This window comes from Phoca vitulina, unplaced genomic scaffold (assembly GCF_004348235.1).
Source record: "Phoca vitulina isolate PV1807 unplaced genomic scaffold, GSC_HSeal_1.0 scaffold33, whole genome shotgun sequence".
Classification (NCBI taxonomy): domain Eukaryota; kingdom Metazoa; phylum Chordata; class Mammalia; order Carnivora; family Phocidae; genus Phoca; species Phoca vitulina.
Window position 1 is genome coordinate 9,802,431 of NW_022589736.1, and position 22,706 is coordinate 9,825,136.

The 22,706-nt window shown below is 51.1% G+C and overlaps 1 protein-coding gene across 2 annotated transcripts; it reads left to right on the forward strand.

Annotated features, from left to right (window-relative positions):
- Positions 1 to 2,819: 2,819 nt before the first annotated feature.
- On the forward strand, positions 2,820 to 20,300 carry GATA3 (GATA binding protein 3). Of its 2 annotated transcripts, none has more exons than XM_032426025.1 (5): positions 2,820 to 3,072; positions 5,483 to 6,019; positions 11,414 to 11,559; positions 15,865 to 15,990; positions 19,927 to 20,300. In XM_032426025.1, exons 1-5 carry the CDS (start codon positions 2,832 to 2,834, stop codon positions 20,209 to 20,211), a joined length of 1,335 nt encoding a protein of 444 aa, XP_032281916.1. In that variant the 5' UTR covers positions 2,820 to 2,831; the 3' UTR covers positions 20,212 to 20,300. The 2 variants fall into 2 exon arrangements, with proteins under 2 accessions (XP_032281916.1, XP_032281917.1); XM_032426026.1 differs by having other exon boundaries at positions 11,417 to 11,559.
- Positions 20,301 to 22,706: the final 2,406 nt, after the last annotated feature.

Consider the following 22,706-nt stretch of genomic DNA (forward strand, 5'->3'; position numbering starts at 1 on the left):
ATTTAGGAATTTTCTTCCTGTCCCGTATCTAGAAACTCAACCCCGATTTCTAACAAACATCAGATTTAAGAAGACGGAGCCTCAGGAGAAGCTCCAAATCCAAGATCGGGAGGACCCACGTTCCCACTACTCTAAAATAAATTTTACTAATCTTTCTACAGGGATTGTGTATTAAAACAAGTCATCTCTCGCCCCCACCCCAACACACACACACCAAGTTAGGCTGAATATTGATGATTTTCCTTGACCGCATGAAAGGAATCCTCCAGAACTTACTTTCAGGGACGATCTCTTCTATTTCGACTTTTTGTATTTGTAGGGAGTTTTATGGGGGAGAGGAGCGAAGAGGGAATAATGGCTTCAATTCAAATAAACCCCCCAATCCAGCTCTTAGTACGGTCCGTGGGATAGCCTGCGGGGTGAACCCACACTCTCCTCGCACACATTGCTCTGGGGTGAGCAGAGGGTGGAACCTGAGTCTTCTCTTCCCGCCTGACCCCTGCTCGCCCCGGCCGCGTTTTCGGGACAGGCGGCTGCAGGAGCCTGGGCGCCGCTAGGGGATGCAGTGGCTCAAAGGACCAAAAGAGGCCGGGGAGGTTGGAGCCCGCGGGGCCGACCAATCGCGGCCCGGCCACAGCCTCGCCCGCTGATTGGCCCCTTCCCGGCCCCGCCCCGCGCGCCCCGCCCCCTCGCCGGGGCTTCTGGAGCCGCACCCCCTCCGCCTGGGGCTGCGGGGCTGGGCCGGGCCGAGCGAGTCCGGGGAAGGTCGCAGCAGTCCTGCCCGCCGGCGGGGATGGGGGTAGGTGGAGGGGGCTGGTTGCTCGGCTGGGGAAAAACGCCGGGAGCCAGAGTAAGTAGGGCCCTGGGCAGGGTGAAGGGAAAAGTTGGGTAACTGGAAAGAAGACCCGAGTTCTTTCTTTGCAACCACTCTCTCGCGCTGTACTCCGAGGGCTAGTTAGCGTCTTCCTCTCTCTCCCTTTCATTTTCTTCCGTCCCTACTGCCACTCAAGTCAGAAGCACGCATCGATTACAAATATCAGGTCTGGAAGGGACAGCTGCAACAGCGGAAACGTCCGTCCGAGGGGCTTGAGAACACAAAAGGCTGGGGGAAATGTTGACAACGACCACCAAAGTAACACGGACATTCCAATAAAGGTTACTCCTCTTGCCCCATTCCTCAGTCTCTCAGGCAATTCTCTCCAGAGGCAAATCTCAAAAGGACTTCGGCATTTAAAAAAATCTTTTTTTTTTCCTGATCAGTTTTATATGCACGTAGCCCCAAATCAGTAGCCTCCCAAATACCCTGGATTGAATTTAAAAACAAGTTTGGCCATTAAAAAAAGTCTGGAAAATAAAGGCTGCCTGTAGAAATTGACTTTATGAATGGGGCAGGCCGGTTTCCCCGGCACGGAATAATCACCCGAGCCGGAATGAATTGGCAGGAGCGGGAACCACATTTAAAGGGCCAGAGCGCAAATTCCCTCCTGCCCGCCCCCTCCGCCCCAAACCCCGCGGGCCTTGCCCACCCGCCCCGCCGCCCCTCCGCCCGGGCGGCCCTCCGCGGCGCCCCCCTTCCGGTCAGTGGAGGGGCGGGAGCAGGGGCGGAGGGGTGCAGGGGAGGGGTGGTGAGGTCCTGGAGCGGGTTTGGGTTGCAGTTTCCTTGTGCTGGTGATCCTGTCCCCTCCTCGCCAGCGCCAGGCTCCTCCCCCTCGGCGCGGATGACACTAGAACCTCCTTAAGTTGCGTCGCGCCACAGCTGTCTGCGAACACTGAGCTGCCTGGCGCCGTCTTGATACTTTCAGAAAGAATGCATTCCCTGTAAAAAAAAAAAAAAAAAAAAATACTGAGAGAGGGAGAGAGAGAGAGAGGAAAAGAGAGAGAGACGGAGAGCGCGCGCGACAGAGCGAGCCACGCAATCTGACCGAGCAGTTTCTGCTCTCCCAGGTCACACGCCTCCTCCTCTCTGCTCCTCGCTACCCAGGTTGGTACTGGCAACTTTTTTTTTTTTAAGTTTGATTTTTTTTTTTTTCCCCTCGCTCCATTTGGGAGGACTTTAAAACACTTTAAACTCAACCCTCCTCTTTTGGAGAGTTGCTAGAGGCCTGGAAGGAAGGTCCCGGGATCGCTGTCCCCGGCGGGGGGGAGGGAGGGAGCTGTCGGCCGAACTGGAACCGCTCAGTCAGGGCAGGGGCCTCGGGAGAGCCGGGCTGCTGGCGATGTACTTGGGAGTCGTTCCCTGGGCGGCCGCGTCCCGGTTGGCCTCGCTCGGGAGGAGGCGTGCGCGTGTGCGCGTGTGTGCGCGTGTCCTGGGTGCGCGGGCGCGGGGCCGGGCGGCTCGCGGGGAGGTGGTGCCACTTCATAAGCTCAGGTGCTCAAGTACTTAGGAGCTCATCCAGGTCTCCCCCTTCTCTCCTCCGCAGGTGACCCGAGGAGAGCCTCAGCCGCCGAGCCGCTGAGGAAGCCCCGGTGCAGAAGAGCCTCACTTGCAGAATTCCAGCCACCTTCGCTCGCCCTCCTCCCCCTTTAGAATTTGGTTTCCCCTTTATCCTTCCGTACCTGTTTTTCTGGAATTTCTTTTTTCTTCCTCTTCTTCTCTTAGCTGAACTACTGCTTAAAGGTTTTTGTTTTTGTTTTTTATATCTCCTTTGCTCACCTTTCCTTCCTAGTTTTCCCATTGCCCCACTGAAAACAAATCATTAAACGACCCCCGCCCCTCCGACGGCAGGAGCACCTGCAGAACCTCAGAGCCCCGCGACCCTCCAGCTCGACCGCCCTCCCTCTCCGCGCGCGGGTTCCGGGCCCGGCGAGAGGGCGCGAGCGCAGCCGGGGCCATGGAGGTGACGGCGGACCAGCCGCGCTGGGTGAGCCACCACCACCCCGCGGTCCTCAACGGGCAGCACCCGGACACGCACCACCCGGGCCTCGGCCACTCCTACATGGACCCCGCGCAGTACCCCCTGCCCGAGGAGGTGGATGTACTTTTTAACATCGACGGTCAAGGCAACCACGTCCCTTCCTACTACGGAAACTCAGTGAGGGCCACGGTGCAGAGGTACCCTCCGACCCACCACGGTGAGTCCGCCCCGGGGTGCGGGGACCCCCGCCCAGCCGCCGCCGCTGCCCCCCCCCACCCAGGCCGGGGAGGCGGGGAGGGACCAGGGGGTGGGAGACCCAGCCAAAGCCCCCAAGGGCCGTTCCTGCTACAATTAAAAAAATTGGGGCCCGGAAATGGGCGAGGAAGCAGTCTCAATCGCCGCGAGAGTGTGTTTTTAAAAAGTCGCAGCAGGCGTCTCTCCGCGGCTGGCTGCTCTGCCTCGGGCCTGGCGCTCACCTGGCAGGCGCCCGACTGCAACCCTCTGTCCCCGCACGGCCGGCCGCAGGTTCGGGGGGCCTCCGGGGTCCGGGGCTCCGGGGGCCGAGGCTCTGCCCCTGCGGCCACGGCTCCGTGGGCCCGCAGCCGGCGCCGGCCAAACCCGGCTCGGACTTGGTTCCTTCAAAAAGGGCTTCGCTCCCCCAGTTACCCTGTCGTTCTTTCTCGGGGTGGGGTTGTGGGGGGGGGGAGGCTTCTGCCAGCGTTCGTCAGTTTCTTTTTTCCGGCACATTTTCAGAAAGGCCCGAGAGACATTTAATTCGCATCCCTGATCCCTGTTTTTTGACCTTTCCCAAAGCTAGTGCATTTGGTTCCTAGGCAGGTCTGCCACCTCTTTGGCTCTGAGGAATGGAATTCTGGTACTTTGACGGGGTTTTGGTGGAGAGACTACTGTCTTCAATGGGAGACATTTGAAATTTCCTAGACTCCCGGCTGCACAGAATTTTCCTGCGTCTTTGCTTTTAGGTTGCCTCATTGCCTGCTCCCCAAACCCTTGCCTTACTCTCTCCTCCGGCCTACAACAGTCCCATTAGGCTCCCAAAGAAGATTTAGGATCCACCGGCGTTTCTTTCTTATGTGGGAGCGATTCCAGTTGTCTTTTCTTTTTTTTCTTTCTCTTTCACCTTTGAAAAGTTTAGACGAGTTCTAAAAGGTTAAGAAATCAAGCCCTGTGTAGTTAGGGGTCGGGGTTTGGGAAAGCTCTAAGCTTTCCAGCATAAGTGGGTTCCTAAAGAAGAAATAGAGGCACCATCTCAGGCAGAGAAAATGTGAGTCTCTCTTAGTCCGGGCGACTGAAGTCTTTCCTGGTCCCCCTACTTAGAGCCTGCGTCGGCGCCGGTGACAGAGCCCCTCTGCAGCAGGCGTCCTCCGCCCTGCTGTCACCAGCTTTTAAACAATTGTTCCTGCGGATGGGGCGCTCTCTGCCCTTGTTCTGTGCAGATCAGCAGTTAAGTGGAAATGCGGTAGATGCAGACTTAATATTATTTACTATACTACTTCCTGCATAACATTGAGTCTTGACCCTTGGCGTTCAGAGAATTCTCCTTCCCTCTCCCCTCCCCTTCCTCTCTCAAGATTTTAGTTTCAGTATTGTTCTTCATGGTTAAATAGAATGTCAGATGCTGAGGCAGGTAGTGGATTAAAAGATCAATAAGTGTGTGGATTTGCACTTGCCCCCTGCATGGACCCCTCTCAGGGTGTATGGACGTGTCTGAGTTATGGCCGTCTGAAAACTCTGTATTTCGAATGCTCTGTGGAGAAGTAAAATATATATGTCAACAGGAATTTTGTGTTGCCGGGGGGCTCAGGTGAAAATCCACCTACGGCACTGGTGGAATCCCAACTTTGGGGGCAAATATGGGGTTTACTTTATTTTCCTTCCGGAGGATTTGGGAGGGTGAGCAAGGCAGAGTCCAGCCTTGGAAACTACCTCCAACAGTCTGGGCAATTAAAATGTCCTTGCAAATCCCACTTCAGGCCTTGCCAGTTATGAGCAAGCACTGAAGCAGGGTTCCGGGGAAGCAACCCCAAAATGCTCCCTCCCCTCCTTTCCGAGAACGAGCACCCTCCTTCCTGCACTGGATTTCGGGAGTGGGGCCTCTCTCCAGGTCCGTGTCTTTTCCCGGTGTGGAGCCCTTGTGCGGCCAGGCTCACCCCATCAGGCCTCATTATTCACAACCGACTCTTATCAGGCTGGCTGGGATTAGGTCTGGGATGGGGGACGCTGGGCCATGGAAGGAAACCAATAAATCAAGTCAGGTTCTAGAGATGGACCTCAGGGGATGCCATTAAGTGTATCTGGAGAGACCAAATATGCCCAGGGGCTCTCCCCACTCCGTCCCAGCACCTCTTGGGTGTCACAGGCCCCTAATTCTGCTGGATTTGAGGGGACCTTCATGTGGTAGACAGGGCATAAAGTGTGTGCTGACCAAGGTCCTGGGCCGGGGGGACGGGGGGCGGCGGCCTGGGTGAAGGAGTGGGCCCGCCTGCAGATCCAGGGTGTATTTGGGACTGCCCTGGCAGGGGGAGAACCCCCAGGTGTGTCGAGGGCCTCCGAAGCGGCTCTCACGGGCATTTCTCTCTCCTGCATCCCGCACCCCCCTTCCCGCGCAGGGAGTCAGGTGTGCCGCCCGCCCCTGCTGCATGGATCCCTGCCCTGGCTGGACGGCGGCAAAGCTCTGGGCAGCCACCACACCGCGTCGCCCTGGAACCTCAGCCCCTTCTCCAAGACGTCCATCCACCACGGCTCCCCGGGGCCCCTCTCCGTCTACCCCCCGGCCTCGTCCTCCTCGCTGTCGGCGGGCCACTCCAGCCCGCACCTCTTCACCTTCCCGCCCACCCCGCCGAAGGACGTCTCCCCGGACCCGTCCCTGTCCACTCCGGGCTCGGCCGGCTCGGCCCGGCAGGACGAGAAAGAGTGCATCAAGTACCAGGTGCCGCTGCCCGACAGCATGAAGCTCGAGTCCACGCACTCGCGGGGCAGCATGACCACCCTGGGAGGGGCGGCCTCGTCGGCGCACCACCCCATCACCACGTACCCGCCCTACGTCCCCGAATACAGCTCCGGACTCTTCCCGCCCAGCAGCCTGCTGGGGGGCTCCCCCACCGGCTTCGGATGTAAGTCGAGACCCAAGGCGAGATCCAGCACAGGTAGGAACCTTCTCCGCCTCCCCCGGGGCCTTTTCTCCTCCTCCCACCTCTCCTTTCTCCTAAATCCAGGGCGCGGAGGAGGGAGCCTCAGTCTGGCCCCTGGGGGGTGGGGGGATCTGCTTGGTGTTCCAGACCCTTCTGAGATTTGATTTCTTCCCTTTCTTTCAACGGGGGCAAAGAATGAGGTGTGTCCTATCTCATTCCAGTCCACAGAGCAGAGGGGAAGTGGGATCTAATTTAATTCCCCCCCCCCCCCCCCCAGCTGGGGAAGGAAAAAGACAAACAAAAACAAATACCCTGTCCCGCCTGCTCAGGGACCTTTGGGTTCTGCCAGTAACCTCTAGTCAGTTTCCAAGACCAAATGGAAAGCCCAGGGAATAAATCTTTAGTGTTTAATGCTAAAACGAAACCTCCTCAAACCTAAACAAACACAGGTCCCTCCTTTGACCCCCCTGGCTTCTGCAGCCCCATCTGCCTGTTCCTCTGGGCTCAGCTCAGGGGGGGCCATGCAGGCCACAGAGGACATGGATAAATAAAGCATGGGTATATTTTTGTGTGTGTGGGGGGCAGGACCCTGGCAAGAGCAGTGCACCTATTCTTTGCATGGAAAAGAGGCTGCCCCTCTAAGTTCTGGGAGAGAGGTGGGCTCTGCCCTGGGGAAACTGGAATGAAAATCCAAAGTCCAGGGGGGCCAGTTACCTATGGTGGCCGCACAGGCAGGGGCAGGAAGGCATCTCAGGACCTATTCCTCTACTGATCTGAAGCCAGAGGAGGTAGGCAAGACTGAACGACATTCCCTAGGTGTGGGTCTCCGCTTCCTCTGCTCATCCTCTCTCAAAAAAGCACCCCTTGTCTAAGAGCGTGCTGCATCTTTATTCTCTGGCTCTAGACACTTGCTTAAAAAAAAAAAAAAAAAAAAAAAGCAACACCAAACCCACACAAAATATTCTGGCTTTCAAAATAAAATAATCCATCGCCAATGTTGCTTCTAACCCAAGCAGTGGAGAGACCTTGGGATTCTCTCAGATGAGATTTAGCTAGTTTAAAAGATGATTTTTCTTCGAAGATTGTTCTGTCTCCTTGGGTGGGTCCATTTCGGGGTGGGTCTGTCTGTCCTGGCTCATTCCAACGTCTCACCTCCGCCCTCTATCTATGGAGATCCTATATACAAAGAAGTGGTGAAAATCACTTGTCTTTTATGGGTGGGACGAGCAGTCTTGAAACCGGGCTTGCAAAACCCGGGTTTGAAAAACTTCCGAGGGAGGGCTCTGGGAGCCCAGTGACCATGAGATCAGTTTTCAGGGTTTTTTTTTTTTTTCCAGGGTGACATTCACTCCGACTGCCTGGGCAGGACTGTCTCTATTTAGTTGATATGTTTTAGCTAATCCAATTATTTTCAGACTGCTGCGTGCGACAGTTGCATTGTTTATCCCGCGCCAGGAACTTTAATAGAGTCCGGATGCGGTTAGGCTGACAGAGAAACTCAGACCTGCATGTTCAGTACATGAAAGTCGGCAGAGGGAGAGGGAGGTAGGCTCGCTGGTGGAGTCAAAGAGAAAGCAAGAGGAAGGGAGAACAGGCGGAGGAAAGTGGCCAAGCTGCCTTGCCGGGGGCTGGGCTTGGGCGCGGAGTGGAGGGTTCCAGAGAAATGGGGTTCAGCTTGGCTCAGAAAAGCCGGGATTAGATCAGGGCTTGAGGACTGATTTCAAAGAGAGCAAACGGATGCATTTTGAGGTAGTGATGGGAATTTTTTTTTTTTTTAAGTTCTCTTTTCTGGTAGCGCAAAGTTTTGGGGGAAAGATCGTGGTATCTGAGGCTGGGGTGGTGGTTTGAGTGGAGGAGGGGACAGAACGACTTTTCCAGAGTCTCTGGTTTCTCTCCCCTCTGTGTGCACACCTTCGGGCCTTCGGCTAGTCTTTTCCTTCCTCTCCCTCATTCCTCAAGCCCCTGAATATTTGGGGGTGGGTGGGAGGAAGGGGTGCAGTTACCCTAAACCAGAACCAGGAGCACCTACGGACCGATTGTATTATATATATATATATGTATATGTATATATATATATTTTTTTTTTCTTTTTTACTTTTTCTTTTTTCTTTTTTGGTAGGTGGGGAGAGGAGAGAAGACATTGCAATTTGGCTTCTTACTTCCTCCTTCTTATTCCTTTCTCACAGTCAGAAACCCCAAAACAGCACACCTGGGCAGCTAGGGAGCTGGGACTTTCGGGAGTGTGGGAGTGGGGGAGGAGGGTTTCTAGACCTTTCTGGGTAGAGAGGGTGGAAATGGTAGCAGTTCTTCAGGGAGTTCTCTGGGGTTTCGTGGTTGCGTTGTTTTTTTTTTTTTTTTTTTTTAACTCTGTGCAAATGCACTTGCCTAAGGTAGAGAGAGGAGGAGAGAGGGTTGTTGCATTTTGGAGGAACGGTTGAAGCAGTGGTTAGGGCACCTTGTGCTTTTCTAACGCCGGGCTGTCAGTGCTGGGTCTCCCTCTGCAAACAAAAGACAAAGCCTTTTAGCGAAGGGCCCTTTCTGGGCACCCCCCCACCCCCCCGGCTGTGGGTATCTCGCCCCACCTTCCCCTTCACAGCCTCTGGCCCCAGCTCCTGCTCCTTTCCTCCAGCCCCGGTCTCAGAATTTCAGCTGGAGGCCAGGGAGGGTGTTTGAAAATGGCTGTCGAATGTCAAGAGGCCTCGCAGCCCTGTGGTTCTTGTCACCTACGAGAGAGAGGTATCTGTCTGAGCAGCTCACACCAGGCAGTGAGCGAGGAGAGGGAAAGAAAGCAGGAGACAGTCAGGGCCTCCATTAGGAAAATTGGTTGTTTGCTGAAGTCACAGACTAGCGGCAACAATGAGAAAAGAAAAAAAAAAATAAGAAAAAGCCAGACAAGGCAATCGCAAACTTGCGGAGTGAATCAAGACAGAAAATTGCTCTAGTGTGCAGAGCCTGGCTGAAGAGGCAACCGTTGCTAGTTTTGAAGGTCCCTCTGAAAAGGAAGCTGTCATCCTCCCCACTGGGCTGACAAAGGAAAGGAAATCAGACTAATCACGTCAGGCCGGGAGATCCCCCAGCCCCGGGTGCCTAGGAGCAGGGCTGCCGGCCCCAAGCCAGCGGGGACTCCACCCCGAGTGGGTGCTGCGGGAGCGGAGGGAGGAGGGGGCCAGCGAAACCTCGCCCGAGCCCTCCCTGCGCAGCGGGAAAGCGACTGGGTGCCAAGGGACCGAGAGGCCCCTGTCTTGGCCGGATGGGGAGTGGGCTTGGGGCCCTGGCCAGCACAGGCCGGTATTGCTGTCCTCAGAAAGGCCCACCCGGTGCCTGCGTGGGGCACCGGGGCTGCCGGGCCTGCCTGTCCCCAGGCTAGGCTGCACCAGGCACCTCCTCGCCCACTCGCCCTTTCCCCCTTCCTCCGTGCCTCCCCCTCGTTCCACCACCGAGGCCGCAGGCTTCCGACTCCAGTGGAAGGTGTGGAGGTAATTCGGTCCCAAGCCTTTTTGAGGCCCGGTAGATACTGTTGGGTACCTGGACGCGTGCTCCTAGCTCAGTAGCGCCCGAGTTTGGGGAGAAGGCCAGTGGCTCGTGGGAGGCTTTCTGTAGACCCTGGGTTGAACAGCTTTTTGGAATTTGGTGGAAAAAAAAAAAATATATATATATATATATAACATTTCTCTTAATTCCTTATATTCTATTTTTTTCTTTTAAAAGGAAAGTGGACAAAAACTAGTTAGCACCATTATGAACTCCAATGTCGGGCAAAGCCCTCCATTTCTGGAAGTCTTTTTCCTTCCCCAGAACCTGTCCCTGGAGAAAAAAACAAAACAAAACAAAACAGGCTTACAGATGTGAGCCCCCAACGTCCTCATACTTGGTCTAGAGGTTTCCAAAGGCCAAACAGGCCCCCAAGCCTGCCGTGTTCTCCTGGTGTAAGGAGTCGCCTAGATTCCCAAGCAGCCTGCCTGGTTCTCTTCCTCCACCCTGTCTTCCTGGTAGTTTGGAATTAGCCGATTAATCTCATAAAACGGAACAATGCTTAGGGGCTCATCTTTGTCCCCTACCATCCTCCCAAACCTCCCTCCTAGCACCCCCAGAGAAAGCGAAACCCTCTGCCTGACTCCTCCTCTTGGGAGACCAGCTCCATTGGAGCTACTGCCTCCTGCAGGGGCGGGGTGGTGGGGGGAGGCAGCTCCTCCCAGTCTGGCTTGGTTGGCAGAGATGCTGGTACATGCCTGCCAGGAGGATGAGGCCCCCCAAGAGCTGGGCAGGTTCTCCCAGAGACTGTCCTCCCTTTCCTTCTCCCACAGAAGTTGGAAAGAAATCAGTGAGCAAAACTCCCCTTGGTCCTAAAATGGTATTTTGAGGGATTCTCTCCAGGAGCTTTCCCTCAGGAGATGGGTCTGGGTCACTCTCCTGCCCCTGGAGTGAACTGGCCTGGCCGGTTTTTTGTTTATTTTATTTGTTTGTTTTTTTTGGGAGAAAAGCTACTGCAGGAAGGCCTTGGTTAATGAGCTGACCGAAAGGCTGCCCCCCCCCCTTTCTTTAATTGGCCTATTCTCCCGATCTGCCCGTCATGCTGCTCCTTCCGACTCTTTCCTCCCGCCAACACCTCCAGGGGTATTTCCCTCCAACACCTCCTGGCCTGGTCCAGCTGGGGTCATACTTCACCTTCGGTGTCTGTCACAGTGGCTGGTAAATCATAGAAAACCTTGGCCTTTTCTAGAGAGAGAAAAAAGGTGGTGGGGGGGAATGAGTGGACCCCACCGGGTCTTCATCTATTATTTGCCAGCCGGGGACATTTCCAGTTTTATTGGAAGTAAAATCTAAAGTCCTGGGTCCTCAAAATCAATCAGCCCATTGATCAGTCTATTCATCGATTTATTCTCTGTTTATCTATCTAGCCATCAATTCATCTTTCCTTTTCCCCCATCTGAATCGTCAGGATTTAATTGATCTCTATAGACACACCCCGCGATGGTAATGGGGCCCCTTTGTTTTCTTTTGAGGGAACCAACTTGGAATTTTTGCTTTGCCACAGTCCAGGACTTCGTATTTTCTCAGGGAACTATTTCAAGTTGCCATTTGCCTTCTTCCTTGGCTGCACTTGATCTTCCCCATCAAGTCAGGCAGGCCCAGAGCAAGGTTCTGCTGCTGTTTATTCATGAGCCACTTCTTGGGGCGGGAGCTGAGTGTGTGCAGGAATGGTTAAGCCATGACAGGGCCAGGGGGTGACTCTTCCCCACTTGGGAGCCGCCTTAAGGGAGTTGGGGGGTGGGGGGTGGGGGGAAAGTTCCCCAATAGAGGGAGCAGAGAGGGGGAAAAAAAAAAGTGCCCAATTTTACTCTCATGCCCTGCTTCTGAGTGCTGTCAGTGTTCCTTCCATAAGTGACTTATGTGTGGTCTTGTTTCCAGAAGGCAGGGAGTGTGTGAACTGTGGGGCCACCTCAACCCCGCTGTGGCGGCGGGACGGCACCGGGCATTATCTGTGCAACGCCTGTGGGCTCTACCACAAAATGAACGGACAGAACCGACCCCTCATCAAGCCCAAGCGAAGGCTGGTGAGTTCTCCTCCAGGAACACTGACCCAACACGAACCATTGTGTGTTTTTAATTTCCTCTCTTCAGGAAGGAGAGCTTGCTGCAGGAAATTGGCAGGACAGCTCAAAATCCTGTCAGCTTGCTTGGGGATCCTTCCCCCCCCACCCCCCCTTTCTTTTCTCAAATTGGATATACAGAAAAGTTTGCTCTCTCTCTCTTTTTGTTTCCCCCTTCATATTTCCTAAGTCACTTACCAAATTTTTTAAGGATGCTGGCTTTTTGGTCATCAAATCTCTAATGTGTTTACAAATAGAATGAGAGCGGATCAGGGCAAGTGAGTTCAGATTCATTGCTAATCGCTGTGCCACAGACGGAGAGATGTTGTGTGCAGATGCATGTCCCAGGAACCATCTAGACCCCGTCCCTGAGCGGCAGGCCCCCGAGGAAGTGAGCCAGGTTCAGTGCCACGGAGGGGTCTCCTGTGCCCGTGCTTTAAGAAGGATGGGGCCCATTAGCTGAATCTCACTAGCAGCAGCCCCTGAATCGAGCTGAGTTTTTCTTCTTTCCTGATCTTAAGGACTGAGGACTTTCCACAGCTCATGCCTTTGGGAAAAACTTGTGATTCCTGTCTTGCCTCTTGGTCTCATGTAACATTTGCTCTTATTTCCCCTTTGAACCACTACCGGGAGGGTGATGGTTTTTAATCCCCTCCTTCTTTCTTTCTCAAAAGTCTTGACCCTTAGGAATACTTGAGCAATTTATAAGGAAGACTAGCAGGAGGAGTTCATTGGTGAACTTGTCTTTGGAACCTCGGGCTTGGATTGAATAGCAAGTGTATGTAACAGACAAATAAAAGCAGGCTTGGCAAATGATAACTCTAACCACAGTCAAGAGATCAAAATGCTTTTTGTAGTGATGACATTCACCAAGTAGAGAGGGGAGGAGGGGAATTTCCCCATGCAGATTAGTGGATAAAGCAGCATCCATCAAATTCTAAGTGTGTGTGTATGTTCATTTTAAAGAATTGTCATCTCCATCAGATTTTAGTGCAACTTAACACCTTTCACATCCTTTTTAAAAGAAGGAAAAACTTTCTAGGGATGGAAGTGCCCACGTGACTTTAATTTTTGGCAATCCTGGGTCTCCCGGCTTTATTCCTTCTGATCTTTGCCCCCTTCTCCAGCATTCTCAACCTCCCCCCACTTGTCCCCATGCACTTGGGTATTTTTTTTTCCTTTCTCTCATGTGCAAAGCTAACTTCCTAGGAAAAAGCTGCCGGATATCTGAGCACTGGAGATAACTCATAAACAACAACTCAGCTTCCCCAACCTAAACATCAAGATGTTTGAACGTATCAGAACAAGTGTTTGAAAAAAAAATGGCTGGAGGTGTTAGCACAGAATGAATATGATCGCACCACAAAAGAATGTTCTGAATCACTCAAACCTGGCCTTAGTTAAAAAAAAAAAAGAAAGAAAAAAGAAAAAAGAAAGAGAGGAAAAGAAAACCACCACCAACAACTTTCTTGTTAAAATAAGTCATGGTACCATCCTTATAATTAGACTTTTTTTTAAGGTAAAAAAAAAAGAAGAAAAAAGAGGGTATAAAGTCTCAGACTATGGGCTGGTTGATGAGCAAGAGTGTATTTGACATTTTCTTGGGGTTTCTTCTGTCTGGGAAGATTGCATAGGAGGGCTCTACTTGCATTTTATATAAGTTTGTCTTCATTCACCTTTCATAAGAAATCTCTAGAACTCTGAGTAATAATTGCTTTTAATTCTGGAGTTCATTGGCTGTCACATTTTAAGCTGTCTTTTCTTTCTTACTCATCTGTTCTGGGTGGTTTTGTATTTTTAGTTCCCTGGAATTCATATGCTCCGGAGAGCGACTCAGAGCACATTCAGGATTTTTTTTTTTTTTTAGCCCTTAGATGTGTTTGACTTCTTTCTGAGTACCTAGAACTTTCTTTTTCTTCTTCCCTATATTTCCTGTTCCTTCACGCCAGCACCGCCTCCCCAATTTGCTATTTTGGCTGTACACATTTCCAGATTTGCTGAAGACCACCCAGCCCATAATGTAGCTAGCTCTTCAGTAAGATACCTATCTAACCCTGAATAAACTCATGCAGGAAATAGAAGAAATGACTAGAGAGGAGATCCATAGAATATTTTTTCTGAGTCTTGCCAGGGTTTTCGTATGTCTAACTGGCTAGCCGAGTCGAGCTTGCTTTATTAATGTACTTTGTCTCCTGCTAGTGAACCAAACAGTGTGGCTTTTAGAGTCTGTATAAATTCGCATCAAGTCTGTGGACCAGAGACGTATTCTGAGGCCGCGTGTATTTACGTTACCGTCAATACACTGGGAAGGACTGCACCAGGGACCTCCTGGCTTGGAGCTTGACTTTTACCAGCTGGTATTATGTGCTTGTAGCACACATTTAAACCTGCTGAGCTGGGAAATCTGCTGCCTGCGTAGATATTAATCGACTCGATCTCAGTATCTGTTGTCAAGAAAAAAGTACAGGGAGATAATAATAATCACACGATCACATCGTTGTCAGAATCATCAAGCACTGATTTTCTGTATTGATTTCTTCCCAAGAGTATACAAGTACCAGTTAGTCCGGTCTCAGCCCAGCACGGTTCACGAGTGGTGGGTGGGCATGGACGTGTGGGGTCAGAGGCGGCGCCCCTGGGCTATGGGGAACTGTTTCCCAAATGGACAGCCAGAAAGTAGGACTTTCTCGATGATGACAGAGAAGAGCTGGTTTTTCTTCCTGGTTTTTGTAGAACACAGAAAAAAAAGAATACCCCCCCAAATATAAATAAATAAAGGCCATAACCCTGCTCTTCAAGCTTGTAGGAAAGAGGAGCCTATCTGTGGGACAGTGTAGTGGTTTGAAGGGAAGGGAATCAGTCGGCTTGATTCAGAATAGCCACGAGGTTGCCCATATCTGGCGGCTTTGGGTGTTGGGCCTAACTTTTTGCTTGATGAAATATTGATGGAAAAGCATACCACGATCCCTCTAGTTTGATCTCAGGCTTTTGTAAACATGCCGGAGTTTTCTAGATCACAGATAGCTGAATTCTTGCTCCTCCTCTGGGCTTTGATAATATATTTCAGTCCAGAGCCGGGGAATACTTCTTTTACAGTTAAAATTGTCCTTGTAGGTCGGGGGAAGAGGGGAAGGAATTGACAGAGGTATATGTTAAAAGGGACCCAACTTTGTTTTCTTTGGAAAGTGTTTGAGTTTACATTTTTTTTCTTTAGAGTGTGGACGTAGAGAATAGTACCCTCCGTAAGTCTAAGTGTGTCAAAAAGTGAAAGAAAAATCTCCCTCTTAAAGGAAATGAAGTCAGTGACACAACCAAATAATTAAAATTCAAGCTGAGCCTGACATCTGACCTGCCACTCTTGGGCTCTGTGAACAGCAAATAGGAAATACCTAATTTCACGAAGGTGAAATGAAATGAGAGCAGGATGGGGGGTGGGGGTGGGTTCCTGTTGATTAGCAGAATTCTCCGTGCTTTTCAGTTTGGCTCATGAACTGAAAGCCACCTAACGAGAAGGAGGGTGGCGGTCACCAGGAGTGTGGGCCAGGCAAGTATAAGGCTGCTGCAGATTTGCTGGGGGTCTGGCTCATGAAGGATGTCCTGCTTGGTGCTTCCTAAGTGGCCGGTCCTGTGGGTGCATGCCACACACACACACACACACACACGCGCGCGCACACAGGCGTGGACGCTCTCCTACTGTGCGGGCCCCCTGTTCTCTTTTGAATCCAGCATTTCTTTATTTGGGAGCTGTCAAGTGCTCTGGATGTTTGGGTTCGCTCTCCCTTAGCTGTTCATGTGTTGTGATGGCCTCGTTGAGCATCGATCTTCTTGGCAGTTGCCCTTGCAAGCGGCTCCCCCGGAGTCTGGTGCACGGGGGTCCTGAGAGCCCCCGTAATTCAAAGTTGCTACCCATACAAGTTAAACAGCGGGCAACTTTGCTGGCTGAGGCTTAGGGGACCATTAGCTCAGGGTGGTGGTGTGGGCTCTCTGAGCCTCCCGATCCTGCCCCGTAGAGTGGCAGGCGAGATTCTGGCCCCTTGACGACTGTGCAACTCGATCCTGTGCCAGGGGATTGGCTGTATTTTTCTTCTTGAGGCAGCTTTTGGGGATCTTTATTACTTTCATGTGGGCCACTTGCTAGTTTTGATTTCAATGATAATTTTTTTCTTTTTCTTGTTGTCAGTGTGTCTCCGTGGTTCTGAAAGCCCATTTCACCTTTGTTTTGATTTTACCCTCTCTCTCTCCCTCTCTCCCCCCACCCCCCACTCCCAGTCGGCAGCAAGAAGAGCAGGTACGTCCTGTGCGAACTGTCAAACCACCACCACGACGCTCTGGAGAAGAAATGCCAACGGGGACCCTGTCTGTAATGCCTGTGGGCTGTACTACAAGCTTCACAATGTAAGTGTCCCGGGACCAGACCTGGTTCCTGTCCTGGGGGTGCCCGGGACACGGCGTCCCCCGCCCCGCGTCCCCTTCTCCATTGGATCGCCCTCCCTTGGACCGAACGGCAGGCCTCAGAGCAGCAATGTCAGAGTGGACCTGCTCTGTCCCCCCTGGCGGTGCTGAGACGGGACAGTGTGGGGCCGAGGACGACCCTGCGCCCCACATCTGTGTGGACAACACGGCAATGCATCCATCCAGCGCCTCAGGGGAGCCTGGCCTACGCTTTCCAGTCTCCCTTTTGGGAAACCGGTATAGTTTGATGGTTTACCTGCAGCTGACACTTTTTTTTTTTTTTTGCAAAAGAGGGAACGAGAGCAGGCAAGAGCAGGGGAGGGGAAGGTGGAGAGAATTGAGGGGAGTCGTGTGCGCGGCCGTGCAGTGCTGAGGACGGCAGCCTCACCTCACCTGCCCTGCGGATGTTACACGGACTCTCTGTGTAAAAGATGGGAAATGAGATGCCTGGCAGATTGCCTCCGATGTCTCTGTCCTCACCAGCAGAGACCGGAGGACAGCCGCCGAGTGGGGTTATCCGTCCCAGGGAAGAGAAGCTCTTGTCTCCTCTCCCGTGTCTTCTTCGCAGAATGAGAATCACCAGCCAGTCACCTGGGCGTAGCTGTGTCGTTTCTAATCTTTTCATTGCCCACCCACCCCCATGCCCCGTCTTGTAATATCTTTATGTTCAAAACAGAAAGATCAGGTATTTTTGTGTGTGCCGGAAATAACTCTGGCTAACAGGCTGTGACCTCATGAGGCCTGAAGTTTTAATTCATCCCGAAGAAGAAAAAAATGGCCAATTCGTCCTCTCTCTCTGTCTCTCTCACTCGCCTCTTTTGCTCGGATTCTGCTAACGTCTCTTTGCCAACCTGAGTTTGGCAGAGTCTGGGGCTGAATGGGGAAGAGGCTTCTTGCTCAGGGCCATGCTGGCTGGGAACTCATCTCACCCAGGAATACCTGGGAATCGGGAGGAAGCTTCTCTGGTTAGATTTTTTTTGAGTCACAGGAGAACTTCTTCAGGGTGATCCCGGCACCCTAGTCCCTCTTTGCCTTTTGGGAGTAAGTTGTTGCCATGTCCAGGGACCCCGTGACACTCCGGTCCCTGCCTTCCATGTCATCCCCTCCTACCACGGTCCCTGTGTGATGCCCAGCCTAACGGAACTGGTCTTACTAGTCACTGCCTCTCGAGCCTCGGACTGCAGCATATACTTGCTTATCAGCAGCGAACCCCGAGTTCCGCTTTCACTTTGGGGAATTTACTTGCTCCCTGCGGTGCAGAGAAACAGATCTGTGATGAAAATCTGGAAGATTTGGGGCATCAGAGTTCCTGGGCTACCCAGCCGTTGGCCCAGCCTCTCCTGATTGTGTTTGGCTGTAATTTATGGTTTTCAAAGAACTTTCAAGTTTCTTGATTACACTCGAGCCTCAGATAGTCCCACGATGCAGGCAGGGCAGAAATTATTTTATTTCCGTTGTACTTGAAGGCGTTATGACTCAGAGCGTCAAGTATCACAGGATACTGGCCAATGAACATGGCTGCTGGAGCGGAAGAGTGGGGACTGATTTCAGAGCGGCCCAGACCTGCCGGCGAGGTCAGGCAGGAGTGTGAGGACTGATAGGGACTGGTGGAAAGTAAACACTTTCTCATCTCAGCGTGTCCCGGAGTTCAATTCAAAGTAATGAATTGGCTGAATATAGAGATTTCTTTTCTCTTCCCACAGAAGCACAGGAACGCTGGGAGATTAACCAGCCATAAATTTCTGGGACTGCTTAGCCATGGTGAGATGTGGTCTCGACTGTGTCCGATCTAAGGGAAAGTTCGGAAGCCTATCGGTTTCTCATCAGATCTTCACTGCTCACTCCCACCCTATTCTTAACTCGCTCCCGACTTCGTGGCTGGGCTCCAGTGGCTGGGAGAGGACCTTGCTCCCCAACAGGAGTGATTTTTCTGTCTTCTCTGCTTTAGCAAGACTTCACGAAAGGAGGCAATTTAGGTGTATCTAACAACAGGAGATTATAATCTATTAACATTCTCATCGCATCGTGTTTGTTATGCCCATCTGGATGCCTGTATATGTATGCTATGAGTGAGCTCCTTTCTTCTTATCTAGGTGTTTCGATAACTACCTATCTCAGGATCAGTGTACCTAGGTGGTGTTGAGACTAGTTATCTGGGTTTGTGCTGCTATCTGTGTAACTAGATATTATATTTCGATATCTGGCTGTGTATATCTAGATATCCCCGTAAAGAGCCGTGTGTCTAGACATTATCTTGGGGGAAGATTTGATGGGACCGTAGATTCCTATCACCTGTGCAGGCTGCGTCTTTATCTTGATTGTCACTTTGAAGAAGGAACCCTGAGATGTTCTTTTGGCAGTGACCTTTTAGCCCTTCTACCTTCCTGGCACACGAGGGAATTAGGTCTCAGCTCCAGCGTGTGGTTCTGTGCCCCTCTTTGGGGTGACCTCTCCCAGCTCAGCCCCAGGAAGCTGTGTGTCTGCTGTCTCCAGAAGCGTTGTTGGCAGCCTTTTGCTCTTGGCTGTTGGCTTCTGTCTCCCTTAACTGTCCTTTTCCAGCTTGGGGAGCAGACAGGTAGATCCTGGAGCCAGGAGAGCCTCTTCTCTTCCTCCACCCTCGAGGACCCGGGTGGAAGAGGATGCTTTTTTCCCTAAGGAGTCAGGAACGACTGGGACCCTGACATTCTGTCCTCGAAGTGGTTTGCCACGTTTCCCTGATGCGTGGCCAGATGCGTGGTTTGCTGGATGGGGCAGCTGTCTGCCATTGAGGTGCCTCCGATTCTGACTTCTTGTGGGGAGTGATCTCTGCTTGCTTTGTAAAGTCCCCTCTCTTGATTCCACCCACCTTCCCTACTCCCTGCAAATGCATTTTAAGAACAAAACAGACAGAGGCTTCTCAAAAAAAGAGAGAGACGATATGCTGTCTCGGATGTGGAAGACTAGTTGAAGACCTTCAGAGTAGGCCCTTGCTTGTCTCTTTCCTGGAGCTCACTCCCGCTCTCGAATTTTCAGGATGAGGGTGCTTTCATGTCAGCTCAGTTCTGCACGCCCTGAAGTGCTTATTAGCAAGTACTCGGTGACGGGTCGGTTGGCTCTTTGACTGGTTAGGAGTGCAGAGTCAGAACTAGGCAGAAATCGCAACTTTCAGTCATTGCTCGGTTGCTGTGATGGGGGCGAGGGACCAACCTTCTGGAGAGACACACTGTGTTCAAACACGGCCCCAGAACCTACACATTCCAGGGGAGGATTTTTACAGCACCTGATACTGCGAGAAAGCCGGGCAGAAGAGAGGCAACCGAATGTTAGTTTGGAGAGGGGTGCAGCCCTAGTCTCTCCAAGCAGAGGGACTTCAACTCTCGAGATTGATCACATTGTCAGTGCTTTCTTGGTCCGTAGTGCAGATTTCCGATGAGGGCACAGAGTGTTACTTCCGTCTTAAAGATTCCTTCCTAGCCTCCATTTTCATGAAATGTTCGAAAGAGTTTCTAGTGCAATCAGACCAGTTACTATATTTTAGTTACCAGAGAAAGGCAGTCGTATGAGGTGGGTCTCTAGAACATAGTCCTTGGGAATGCAGAGTTTCCTGGGGAACATTTTCCCCAAAGTGACTGATGTAGATGAACATAATTAACACCCTCTGCGATGGAACACCTCACCCCTGATCTCTTGGTTGCTGCAACTGACCGAACTGGCCACAGACCGAATCTGCAGGACGCGGGGTCCCTGGGAAAGAGACAGGAAGGGGTGGGGAGGAAGGGGGCCCCTGAAAGCAGATCCCTGGCGTGGGGCGGTCAGAGCAGCCGTGTTGAGGGGTGAAAGCCTATGCCCTTTCAGAGACAGCCAAAAAGTAAAAAAAAAAAAAAATTGATCTTTGTTTAGATTAACAGACCCCTGACCATGAAGAAGGAAGGCATCCAGACCAGAAACCGAAAAATGTCTAGCAAATCCAAAAAGTGCAAAAAGGTGCACGACACGCTGGAGGACTTCCCCAAGAGCAGCTCGTTCAACCCGGCTGCCCTCTCCAGACACATGACCTCCCTCAGCCACATCTCCCCGTTCAGCCACTCCAGCCACATGCTGACCACTCCGTCGCCGATGCACCCCCCGTCTAGCCTCTCCTTCGGACCTCACCACCCTTCCAGTATGGTCACTGCCATGGGCTAGAGCCCCTGCTCGATGCTTCTAGGCCTCCCGGCGAGAGCCCCTCCAGCCCTCCTACGTGCATTTTTTGCAGGAGCAGTATCATGAAGCCGAGAACCGATGGATCTATGTTTTGAAGGCAGAAAGCAAAAGGGCGGTTGTCACTTTTGCAAAGGACCTCACTGTGCTGTGTTCTCGATCACCGAATCTGGATCCCATTTGTGAATAAGCCATTCAGACTCATATTCCCTATTTATCAGGGTCTCTCTAGTGCTGTGAAAAAAAAAAAAAAAAGAAAAAAAAAGAAAACAAACCATGCCGAACATTGCATATAACTTATATTGTAAGAAAATACTGTACATTTGAAGAAGATGTTATTGCATCTGGGGAGCTGTAAGAAAGGCATAAAGGACGCCAAGAATCTTAAGGAATACGGGGGAAATAAAGTGTGGAAATTAAGAAGAAACTAGGTCTGCTATTCACATGGACAGACCGCCAGTGTTGATTCCTTGCACTGGTCACAGTTGGATGCATTAAGAGGAAAAAAAAAAAAAAAAGAGAAAAAAGAAAAAAAAAAGAAAAAAGTCGTAGGCAAATCATTCGTTCAAAGCGGTGGGCCTCTGTCTAGAAAATTCTATCAGTTCTGGGCGGTCAGTGTGGCCACTCATGCACACATTGCCATCGAGGGGGTCCCAGAACCTTGCTCAGGCCTCCCCGCTTTGTGAACAAGTCCCTGTAATTGTTGTTTGTATGTATAATTCAAAGCACCAAAATAAGAAGAGATGTAGATTTATTTCATCATATTATACAGACTGAATTGTTGTACAAATTTATTTACTGCTAGTGTTAAGAACTACTTTTTGTTTTCATATTTTCCTTCTTTCTCAATTTTTTGGTTGAATAAACTAGATGACATTCAGTTGACCTAAGGTGGTTTGTGCTCCGGAGGGCTTCTTTTCCATTTTGTTTTTTGATGATATTTATTAACTAGCTTCTAAGGGTACAGCAGCATCTGTCTCTTCCCTCACGCCTCCCGAAGCCTGGGCTGCCCGGGGAGCGATGTATGAGCTCCCGACGTGCATGCCAGTGACCCCGGCCGGACAGACGGGGTCCTGAGAGCAGCCGGGCTGACTGTTAGCTCCTATTGTGTTCTGTGTTAGTGATCACTGCCTTTCACACAGTCTGTTGGAATACTAATATAAAAATAAGGTGAACATATTTTAAAAACCACCAAATAACATCGTTATTGAAGCGGTGGCCAAGCTCTTAGAGAATCTGGTAGCTCTAGCTAATTTAAAAACAAAACCCAAACATGTTAAGTTACTCACTAGGAGGTAATGCAAACATTTATTCCTTTGGGAAGCCGGGCATCTTTGGAGCTCTCTCTGCAGCCCAGAGGCTGCCCCCCCGCTCCCCCCGGGGGGACCGGAGTACCTTCTGTGTCCCCTTGTGAGCTGCAGACCCTGGGCCTGGGCAGCCAAGTCTCCTCGCAGGAACAAGGGGGACAATGTCCTCGAGGAGATCCACAGGCGGACTGCAGATGATGGATTCCTCGTGCTTCTCTCCAAGACGTGAAGGAGCTGGGCTGGTGCTTGAGTTCATCTCTGTTTTGCTTTTCTACTGTTGAATTGAATAACACGGCAGTGGAGGGTTTATTGGCATGTTTGCGACACACGAAATAGCCGTTTTTGTAACTTAACGCTGTATAGTTTCCTTTTACTCTGTTGCCAGAATGTGTAACCAATGGCACACACTTTAAAATCTCTGTTAAATCGCCTCTCTGCTTTCTTAGCAAATATTTTAAACCTAAAGCTAAATGTTGAAATAAAGGAGTTAGAGACTTAACTGAGATGCAAACGGAGATCTTACTGGCTCCTAATTTAATGACCTGCCCTTGGAATGTTGTTTTCAGCGACTTCTAAAGCACCGAAGGAACTCATCATCTGTTGCCATATTAAATTTGGGAGATTTTCTCGTGTAGCTCCAATGTCTCAGGGTCTGCCACCTCCTTTCTTCGTGAACAGATTTGAGTCCGTGCTCTTTCACCTTAAGAACAGGGAGTTCAAATTCTTGACATTCTTGGGGCGGGATGGTGGGGGTGGGGGGGGCGCACACGTAGAAAAGTCCCAAACTCAGTACTCCAGCTACGTTTTGTTTGAGGGACTGCGGTGATACAGCATCTCTGATCCTACTCCTTCTTCAGAGAAGTGTCATTTTATCATTCTGTCCGTTGATTTGGCATTCTAAGATATTTCTAGAAGATGGTGCAAAAGATCTAAAATATACATGATAACGATGATTCAGTTTCTTCGTTAGAGCGTTATCACGTGTTTCCGTGGTTTTGTTCTTTTTTTTTTTTTTTTTTTGACGTCACTTAAATAGAAGACACTAGAAGGGCAATTGGAGAGAGGGTTTAATCTAGAAAACACAGAACAAGATTGTAGATCTAAAATATTGCTCCAATATTTTTGAGGCAATTGTATCCCTAATTAATTTTCAAACTTTTTTTTTTTAATTTT

Bases quoted from the DNA above. Each gene is read 5' to 3' on its own strand.
- GATA3 (XM_032426025.1), top strand. From the start codon at position 2,832: ATGGAGGTGACGGCGGACCAGCCGCGCTGGGTGAGCCACCACCACCCC. The intron at 6,020-11,413 runs GTAGGAACCTTC...TCTTGTTTCCAG, and splicing joins CAAGGCGAGATCCAGCACAG to AAGGCAGGGAGTGTGTGAAC. The intron at 15,991-19,926 runs GTAAGTGTCCCG...ATCTTTGTTTAG, and splicing joins TGTACTACAAGCTTCACAAT to ATTAACAGACCCCTGACCAT.